This window comes from Pongo pygmaeus, chromosome 8 (genome assembly GCF_028885625.2).
Source record: "Pongo pygmaeus isolate AG05252 chromosome 8, NHGRI_mPonPyg2-v2.0_pri, whole genome shotgun sequence".
Lineage (NCBI taxonomy): Eukaryota > Metazoa > Chordata > Mammalia > Primates > Hominidae > Pongo > Pongo pygmaeus.
The window spans coordinates 3,823,155-3,833,258 of record NC_072381.2 but is presented as its reverse complement, the minus strand read 5'-3'; the positions used below and the strand labels follow the sequence as shown (position 1 = coordinate 3,833,258).

Below are 10,104 nucleotides of genomic sequence, written 5' to 3'. Positions count from 1 at the left end.
GCGGCGACGGGGCCCGGCTTGGTGACCGGGACGGGCGTGTGGTGGCGGGACCGGGCAGCGGGGAAGAGAGACTGGGACTGGGGACGGGCGACGCGGCCCGCCCCGGCTCTCCCGGCCCCGGCTCCCTCAGCTCCGGCCGCGGGCGCAGTGCAGCGCTCGGCCGCGCACCTCACAGCGCGGACTCCTCCGGCGCGCGGCCGCCCGCGCCTTATATACCCTGCTAAAAATAGCCTGCGAGGCCACTCTCCAATCAGAACGAGCAGAGTTCGAATTGAGCCAATGGTGCGGGCCGTGATGGAGGGTCTCGGTCACGCCAGGCGGGGCCGCTGTGTGTCGCCGCCTGCGATTGGCGGGAGCTGACATCATCGGCGCGCAGCCCCCGGGCCGGGAGCCACGGGATTGGGCCGCGCACGGGGCGGGCGCGGGGCGAGTCACGTGGGGGGAGGGGGAGTGGGGGGAGCCAGGCGGGGGCGGAGGGGGAGGCTGGCAGCGGAGCTTTGAATAGGGAAGTTTTGCAGGGGTTACGTTTGCAGTCAGTCCGGTGTTTGCAAATATTGTGTGGGCTCCGCGCGCTGCGGGCTGCGGGAGGGTCCGGCCGGGCGTCTCTGCGAGCCTGGAGTTTGCATGAAACTTTCACCTGCGCTCCGGGGAGACTTTCGGCTCCGGCTCCCACCGCGCGCCTCGCCGCCCTCGCGACCGCGGGCTCCGTCCGACCTGGCCCGACATGGACGTGCTCCCCATGTGCAGCATCTTCCAGGAGCTCCAGATCGTGCACGAGACCGGCTACTTCTCGGCGCTGCCGTCTCTGGAGGAGTACTGGCAACAGGTAAACGCAGCCGGCCGCGGTTCCCTGCGGGCGCCGGGGTGCGGGCCGGGTCGGCTGTTTGGGGTTCAGACCCGGTGCTCTCTGCGGTCCGCTGGGCCTGGGCCCCGCGCTGTCACCGGGGGAGCGGGCGCAGCGCCCCCGCCGATGGATCCTCCAGCCCGCGATCAGCGTCCGCCCAGGGAAGCCCCAACTCCCGGCGCAGCCCGGCCGAGCGCCTGGCACGAGTTCGGAGCCTGTCCCCGCTCCAGACGCCACAGCTGGAGCTTGTCATGGGGACCAACTTGCTCTGCCTGCCAAGGTGTTTTTTTTTGTTTTTGTTTTTTTCTTAAAGGGATTTTGCTTTTGTTTTGCTTCTTGATGCTTGTACATAACAGTTTTTTAAAAAATATCACATTTTGCCAGCAGAACGTAGACCAGCTCTCTTTTTTTTTTTTTTTTTATTTTCGTCTTTTTTAAACGCTAGACCATTTCCAATGTGTTTTCTCCTCTTTGGAATGCCTAACATTTCCCCTAGATCTGCCTTGTCTTACCTGCTTCTTTTGTTGACCAAGAAAAATAAAAATAAACAAAACTGTGTACACCCCAGTGACTTGTCAGTCTTGTGACAATGAGCCCGTCCAAACTGCTTCAAGTCTTAGTTTGGGAAGAAGGACCTCGGTTTCCGACATTGTCGTAGAACTGGAATTTGGGGGCATTGGAAATTTAAGAAACTTACCATGTCCCCGTGCTTATAGGTAGCATCGCCCGAGGGGAGAGAGACTGACACTCGTCCCATTGTCTCTCCAGCGATCGCAGGAGGGTTTACTGTTGTCTCCCTACCCTGCTGTGCTGTTTGTTTTTCGTCACAAAGTGGATTGCCAGATCAAATAGAGGCTGTGGGTTTCCAAGCCTCGAAAGCTTTAAGGAGGATGAAATGCAGGGTGTTGCAACCTTCACACGCCTGCTTAATTGTTCACAATCCTCTCCTGCCTTTTTCCCCCTCCCCCTCCTGTTTTTTTTCTCCTCAAAGAAGCTGCTCCCTGGGACGTGATTGAAATTGATCTAAGTAGTTTCCTTCGGGCGTTTGGGATTTGGGCAAACGGCCAGACCTGGCTCCTGGTTGCCTTCGGAGGCTTTTAAACTCTCCGAGAGCTTCGTTCAGGTCCCGGGTGCTCATCAGCGTAATGGAGATTTTAAATTGGCCGGATTATTAAAGTTTAACAAGATCTCCATAAATATGCTTTTCTTTCTTCTTTGTTAAATCAATAAAATACATCGCTGCTGCCTCTCTTCAGAACGCTGTAGTGTGCATTGTAACTCAGACGCCTAGTTTCGGGGGAAAGGGGAAAGCATGATTTTCCCGTGTGCTTGCTCACACCGGCTGTGTGCGAGCCTGGGGAGGGGGAGGGGGAGGGATTGCCTGTGGCAGGAGAGAGGCACACTGCTAAGTCAGCCTGAGCCCCTGGGGTAGGTTGCGCTCAGGAAGGTCCCTGCCCGGAAAAATGATGTGCTCACCAGAGCCGTTTGGTGTAGAAACTGAAATCTGTAGAATTGCCAGTAGTATAGACAACCTTATATGGACATGCAGGCAACTGATCCTCGTGAAAATCAGGGCAGACATAATTTAATCCTAAAATGTTTCCTACCATTTTTCTTTTCCAGTGGCTAGAAAGTTTGAAATGGTGGGGAGAGGGGATGCTGATCTCGGCAGTTATAGCTTCTTGAAAGGTTGGTTGCGGGGCTGGGGAAGGGGCACTGTCCATGCCACACTGCATGTCCATTTGAGCTGGGTCCTTATTTGGCTGCTGATGAGAATTTCAAAAGGAAGTCTCCTTTGGCATTGCGTGAAAGAAATCAGAGTGATGACTCATGCAGTTGTACTCTTGGCCAGTAGATAAAGTTCTTGTTCATTGTGGGACTCCCAGCAGGGCCGTGGAGTAATTTCCCCTTGCATCCTTCACAATAGCAGATGGCCGTGCTGGAATTATTTCTGCACTCCTGTTGTTGAAGTTCCTTGTTTTTCTCCGACCACTGTAGAAGTAATTAAAGTTCTGTGTCATGCAAGGGCCTGCACTTGGGAATGGCATTCTGTGAAAACATAGGCGGTCTGGGCTACACAGGAAATGGGTGGTTTTTCTGCAGCTCCATTCGATGCCCCTGAATACAGACAGCTGCTGTCTCCTCTCCCCTGTGTTGGCCCTGTGTTGTCAGCCGTGTCCCCAAGGGGGTCCCTCAGAACACGCTGTGTGCCGTGCAGTCTTTCTGTCCTGTCGTGTGGGTATCTGTGGGGTGTGAAGGGTGGATGGCTGGGGCTTTCCTTAAAACACATAGTTCTTGACAATGTCAGATAATCTGGTTGAACCTGTTGGGGAGGGGTATGTGTGTGGGGCCAGTTCTCTTCCTCTGGTTTCATGCGAAACATCAACACTGGTAACTACCACAAAAAAACCGGCTTAGTGATCATCACTCATTGTGGCCCTTGGCCCAACATTCGGAAAGCCAGGAGAGGTTTCACCCTCCGACTTTTCCTCTGAATTCTTACGGTTCTAGAAATAGATTTCCTCTAACTTCCGTAAGGACACGGATGCTTAATTACAAAAGGTTTTGCCCCTGTAGTGACCGGGCAGCAATGTTATCTGTCCTTCATTCTTGCATGTTTTTGGAAATTGCTTTTGCTTTTACTTTTGGTCGTCATAGCAATCACGTGCCTTCTCTGGTTCATTTTGCACAGACCTGCCTAGAGCTGGAACGTTACCTCCAGAGCGAGCCCTGCTATGTTTCAGCCTCAGAAATCAAATTTGACAGCCAGGAAGATCTGTGGACCAAAATCATTCTGGCTCGGGAGAAAAAGGAGGAATCCGAACTGAAGATATCTTCCAGTCCTCCAGAGGACACTCTCATCACCCCGAGCTTTTGTTACAACTTAGAGACCAACAGCCTGAACTCAGATGTCAGCAGCGAATCCTCTGACAGCTCCGAGGAACTTTCTCCCACGGCCAAGTTTACCTCCGACCCCATTGGTGAAGTTTTGGTCAGCTCGGGAAAATTGAGCTCCTCTGTCACCTCCACGCCTCCATCTTCTCCGGAACTGAGCAGGGAACCTTCTCAACTGTGGGGTTGCGTGCCCGGGGAGCTGCCCTCGCCAGGGAAGGTGCGCAGCGGGACCTCGGGGAAGCCAGGTGACAAGGGAAATGGCGATGCCTCCCCTGACGGCAGGAGGAGGGTGCACCGGTGCCACTTTAACGGCTGCAGGAAAGTTTACACCAAAAGCTCCCACTTGAAAGCACATCAGCGGACGCACACAGGTCAGTGCCCACGCGGGCCCCGGAGGGCGGCCGCTGGTGGGCGCCACTGCATTGCACCAGCCCTGGAGGGAGCCGGGGCTGGCTCCACAGGATGTGGTCAGAGCAGACAAATCCTCACTTCCTCAGATGTTTTCCACCAAAGCATTGGGTCTTTTTGGAGTTCAGAGTAGAATCCTAAAGACTGGACTTTTGAGTTGGATAAATGTGTAACAGTTTTCAGATTAAAGAAACAAGAGACTAGATCCTTTTCTCCATGGACACCCAAACCTCCACCCCCTACCCCGTAGCAGTGCCTGGGTTCCGAGGCCACTGCCCCTTCACCAGTGCACTCACATGAGGCTACCTCGAGCGGCCCTGGGGTTTCTTAAATGAAACTCAAGGGTCAGGACGGAGGGTTGCTGGGCAGTGTGGAGTGTGTGGGTTTGACGCTGACGGCCCGAGGCCCGAGTGGGACCGGCCTGCTCTGTAAGCAGCAGCATTGATCAGCGAGTGTTTCCTGAGAACTTCTCCGTGTCTCATGCAGCCTTTGTTTCTGATACCGCTTGAAACAGTTTCTTAATGAAATGCCATACCTTAGGTGAAAGGCCATTTAAAAATACCTTGACATGTTCTAGGATAATTGGTGAGGAATCACAGAACGTTTAGAACTGGGAAGGGTCTTAGTGATCACGTTGATGCAGGCTCTTCTCTTATCAGTAGGAGAGCAAATTGCTGAGAGTCAGTCCCAGACAGGCTTGGTGACAGCTGAGATTGAGATCCGGGTGGCCCGAAATCTGGGCCCAGGCCTGTCTCAACATACAGTGGGATTGGCTTGACAACTTTGTTTTCTCAGGTAGCACTTGTAGTAAATTCATATTTACGATTTGACCAAGGAATGAAGTGAACCCGGTTGTTCAATTGCCATTTAGAGAATGATTCCGGGGCCCTGCACTGGGGCTTTCCAGAAGCTCGTAACTTCAGCTTTGTAGAAAGGTAGAACGTCCCTGAGGAAACTGCAGAGACGCATTCCATAGGGAAGTGAGGATGGAACAGAAGTGTGTTTGGGAGAAACAGTTGCCATGAAGAAAGCAATAGCTCTGCTTTTGCGGGGGCTGTGGGTCCGGCAGGCTGACACCTCATCCCGCAAGCATTTTGCTGGTCTGAGTCGTGGTCGTTCGTCCACGTTAACTTTGATGACAGCACCATGGGCTTTGCCGAAGCTGTGTCCCTTGGACAGCAGTGGGAGGCCTGAGACTGGGTCAGGAGAGAGCTCCTGTTGTCTCTCTGAGGCTGCCAGTTGTTGTGTGTTACCGATGCCAGAAGCCACTGGGTCCCTGACCTTGCATCCCACCACTGTGTGTGTTGTTGAATTTTCCTCTTCCGTCTGCGGGTCAGTGAAGTCACGGGCCGCTTGTCCTGTGCTCTCTCCCCAGGAGAAAAGCCTTACAGATGCTCATGGGAAGGGTGTGAGTGGCGTTTTGCAAGAAGTGATGAGTTAACCAGGCACTTCCGAAAGCACACCGGGGCCAAGCCTTTTAAATGCTCCCACTGTGACAGGTACGTGCCTGAAGACGATGCTGGGCAAGGAGCGTGGGGCCTTGGGAATATGATGACCAGGGTTGAGCAGGTGTGCAGGGCACGTGCGAAGGAAGGCATACAGTTTCCTATGTTTCATTTCTTTTCAAGCCTGGGACTTTTTAGAAAGTTTCTGGTGTGCTCATTGTCCATGATTAGGAAGAATTGTTCCACATACACCTGACATTGGAGTCAGTTTATTGATATGTTTGGAGATTGGCCTTTCAACGGTTTTCATATTTCAAGAATTAGAAATGAAGTCCGTTCAGATTCTTCAAAGAACCTCCAGCCACTGGTGGGAGACATTCTTAATTCACATTCCTATCAGTTGGTGTCTCCTGTCCCTGAAGACACTGATGAGGCTTGGGAGGAGAATCCCACCTTTCTCTGCAGGGGGTTAGGCTGGGCCGGGCAGGGAGGTGAGGGCGCTGGTCTGACACGCTGGCAAGGGATGGGAACCTAACTTCTTCTGTGCTTCTGATTTGCCCTTGCAGGTGTTTTTCTAGGTCTGACCACCTGGCCCTGCACATGAAGAGGCACCTCTGAGGGAGCAGAGAGGTGGATCCTGTAGGCTAAAAGGCTTCCAGGCTGAGAGCCGGCCGTGGAAGGAGGGATGCGTGTTCCAGCCAAAGCATGCCGTTCTGCACCCTACCCAGTTGCCTCCAGGGCCTCTCCTTGGAAGGTCTTTTGAGGGCTAAAAAAGTCCTGTAAGAAGCGGCATAGCACCCGTGGTGCATGGTATGTGGGTGACCCTGGACTCGCCACTGGTACCCGACCTTCCGAGTGGCGCCTAAGCCTTTGCCGTGAGCATGCACACTGAGAATGTTAATGGTTGGGTTGATTGTATGTTGAGGATCTATTACTGACTGTATGATGAGGCCAACTTTTTTTCCTTGTGGTTAGCAAGACTGCAAGAGATGGAAAAAAAGTAGTTTGAATGTTTTGTGTGTAAGGAGTATACCATGAGATGAGCTGACCACCAATCATTTCCTGGGGGGGGAGGGGGTGTCTGCACCTTAGAAAAAAAACAAAAATCAAAAAAACAAAAAAACAAAAACAAAAAAAGAAGGAAAATCTTGGAGGGTGGGCGTGGGAACTCAGGACCCCAGAGTGGCGAGTGGTGTGGGGAGGGAGAGCCTCTCTCCCCCTTTTCTGTGTGAGAGGAGCTCTTAGTGTCTGGTGCAGCTATTAAATGTGCAATGTGTCAAGTAGCTTGTTTTACACGCTACAACATAGCTCATTTGTAACCCATTGTAAGCTGTGTATTTACAAATATAACACAACAATTTAACTTTTCCTTAGAATACAAAAAGTCATGCATGGTCTGGGGAACTATATGCTTTTCCATTTTTAAGTCAGGACTGCAATACTGATTCCAGTTAATGAGCAGCTAAGATCCAATCTGTCTAATACAGTGACCCCCTAGCCATCCGGGCCTGGCAATATACAATTCTTTTTCCCCCTCCGAGTTTGTAACACTCCCCTTCCAGAAAGGCATTGTGCAACACAGGATTATTTTTAAATGATTCTGAATTTGAATTAACTTTTTGGAGAATTTTGTGATGCCCTTAGAAGAAATTGGACACGTATTGAGTGTCACAAAGCTGGGGCCGGGAATTGCTGGTCTAATGTTTCATTAGACTAAGAACCTAAAATTTTTCTCAGTTGGGTGGATAAAACCACTAACGCTTAGAAACTGTTTTCTCATGCAGCTATGTTTCTCTTATTTATGCCTTGAGGACTAATTTCTGGTTTTCTAGCTGTTAATGCACTGTTGACCTTCATAATGGTGCCTTACGCAAGCGATCCCTTCTGTGGGGGTCTCATACAGGGGTGTGGGCGATGCATGCTTTATTAAGGCTCTTGTTTCACCTGGCAGTGTACTGTATCAACGTATAATACAGAAAAAACAATCTCTTTAAGGTCCTCCTTCACGAAGACATAGAGTAAAACTCCCTTTACATGTCAGTATTTGTTCCACACTTTAGGCAACTTGACTGTCAGTGTTAAAATGGAAAACATGAAAATGGAAAAATCTGACCAATTCTGCCACCTTGAGACTTTCATATAGACCTTGCACAACAATTGTATAGATCACACACCGGCTGTATTTAATATGTAACATTTTCACACATATTAAAGATACAGAAGTATAAAAAAATAAACCCAATGTTAATGTATTTGCTTAAAAGGCACAAGTTTCACATATCTGTCTAGCTATCTGTTGGTAATACAGAAAGTATACTACTTTTTTTAAAAAGTGGGCAGAATTCTTGTGTATGTATATTTGTGTGTATAGTATGTGTATGTGTGTATATATATATATTATATATATAGATAATATATAAATATTTTTTTTAAGGAGAAACTAGAATGTTTAGCTAGAAAATTCCACAGCCTGTGAAGAAATATTTCAAAATGGCCATAAAGGAGGTAAAAATGAAAACCATAACCTAACTTTTATAGAGGCTTTATCTTTAATTTAACGATGTGCGGAGGACTTTCTTCTTGCTTGAATCTGTTCCGGGCTGTCTGCTCTGTCCATCAAATGGGCAGGTCTGGAATGGGGCACCTTCGGCCGTTCAGAAGTGGCCTGAACAGAATGCTGGAACCCAGGCTGGACTCGGACACACTAAGGTTTTGATTTTGAATTTCAGCCTTATTAGAAGATCTAACCTAAGAGTAAGCTAACCACAGGGATTCTTTTGTAGAACACTTTTTATGCAGATGAAGCTATTTTTTCCAGCATGTAGATTCTTCCAGTTTTTCCGAGGAGTAATTTCCCCGAATTGGCATACCACAGCGTGGACAGCTGATATTTCACCCAGCTGCTGGCTTGTGGGTGTGGCTCTTTGCTTTATATATATATACACACATGTGAGTCTGGCTGGGCTGGTATTTTGTTTGATCTTCCTGGAAATGAGCAGTGACTAACACTCACATAACTGGTTTTTTTTATCTGGGCTGATGAATACATTTACCTAAGGAACTCATTTCATTTTGCTTAGAGGGGAAGTACAGTTTTCTTTCGGCAGTTCAGAATCCAAGCACTTGATTTGCTGGGTTTGGAAAACTCCTTTTTTGGCCTTCTATGTGCTTAGCCATAACAATTCCATTAAGCAAGAAGGTAAACAAAAGACAAAAAAAAAAAAAGGAAAAAAAAAACTTGCACTGGCTTGTCTCACTTACGAAACACGTCGGAGCTGTTTGCCTGGGTGGGGCTGGGTACCGTACCTGTCAATGCCTGTGATTTTCATAATTAGCACGTACATAAAGAAGTACATTCTGTTCAGGTGATAACTGAGCCTCAATCAAGCAGAAACTTTTTGCTTGAAATTAAAAAAAAATTTCTATTAGTGAAATTTCTTTTTTTTTTTTTTGGAAGCACCCTGTTATCTAAAGAATCTTTGTAAGATTTTTGTAAAATTTTGTTTTACAAGATTTTATTTGAAATTGTTTTTTGCAAGATTGTTATATTTCTGTATGAATGTATTTTTTATTGGAATAACATAAAAGAATTCTTATCAGCATCTTGAGTCTGGTTGTTTTTTTTGGGGAAGGGGGTTGTTGGAACAGATTCCTGCTGCATTCATCACCCTGGCTTCCTCCTGGGGGAAATCTTCATTGAGCAACCCTGAGAACGACTCACCTACCTCAGCCCCTTCCTCTTTCCACAGCCTGTCCTGGGAGCTGGAGAGGATGTCAGCGAGCCTGACATTGCCCTCCCTGAATGCATCAAATGCTCTTCTCCAAGGACTGACAAAAACAACCCCTGGGCTGTGGGCACAGTAGGGAACCATGCCGGGTTTTATCTTGCATTGCTCAAGCCAGGGAATACATCTGCACAACGACAAACTTGAGTGGTTCCCTGCCACTTCTGTGCCTCCACAGCCTGCTCCAGTTCTGCAGCTGCAGCTGGGCCTACCATCCCCAGCCAGACCTGCCACACACCTGGCTGAGGCGTGTCTGGGAGGGGTGGAGGAGGCAGAGGGACTCCAGGCCAGAGGGCTGTTCTCACCTCACTCCACTGGCAGTCAAGGAGGGCAGAAAATAAAAGACGACATCATTGCCAGATGAGTTTATATCTCTTTTTTTTAAGGCCAATGAGATACATTAAATGTAGAGTTTGTTGGAAAATAGGCAGCCTTTTGTTTTTTAGAGCAATGTTTAGCAAGTAGCCTCAGCTTTGCTTTACTGTGTGGACTAGGACAATTTGATCCTTGTAGGAGTCCATTTTCAGATTACACTAAGCCAATCAGTAGCAAGGGGGTAAATCAGTGTGTTTCCGTGGGAACCAGCTTCTTAGTGTGACAACAAGGATATTCTACTTGAGGTTGCTTAAGCGCTCCTCTCCATAGCTCTTCATTTTGCTAAACGTGGGGAATTTACAGTGGTTGCTTTTAATTTTATAATTGGAGAGGGAATGGATGTTAAGATGTG

General features: G+C 48.9%; 1 protein-coding gene across 2 annotated transcripts; it reads left to right on the top strand.

Annotated features, from left to right (window-relative positions):
* Positions 1-443: 443 nt before the first annotated feature.
* On the top strand, positions 444-9,194 carry KLF6 (KLF transcription factor 6). 2 transcript variants are annotated; one of them, XM_054435840.1, is made up of 4 exons: positions 444-826; positions 3,537-4,110; positions 5,523-5,646; positions 6,159-9,194. In XM_054435840.1, exons 1-4 carry the CDS (start codon positions 725-727, stop codon positions 6,208-6,210), a joined length of 852 nt encoding a protein of 283 aa, XP_054291815.1. In that variant the 5' UTR covers positions 444-724; the 3' UTR covers positions 6,211-9,194. The 2 variants fall into 2 exon arrangements, with proteins under 2 accessions (XP_054291815.1, XP_063525572.1); XM_063669502.1 differs by lacking the exon at positions 5,523-5,646 and having other exon boundaries at positions 445-826.
* Positions 9,195-10,104: the final 910 nt, after the last annotated feature.

Bases quoted from the DNA above. Each gene is read 5' to 3' on its own strand.
- KLF6 (XM_054435840.1), top strand. From the start codon at position 725: ATGGACGTGCTCCCCATGTGCAGCATCTTCCAGGAGCTCCAGATCGTG. The intron at 827-3,536 runs GTAAACGCAGCC...CATTTTGCACAG, and splicing joins TGGAGGAGTACTGGCAACAG to ACCTGCCTAGAGCTGGAACG. The intron at 5,647-6,158 runs GTACGTGCCTGA...TTGCCCTTGCAG, and splicing joins AAATGCTCCCACTGTGACAG to GTGTTTTTCTAGGTCTGACC.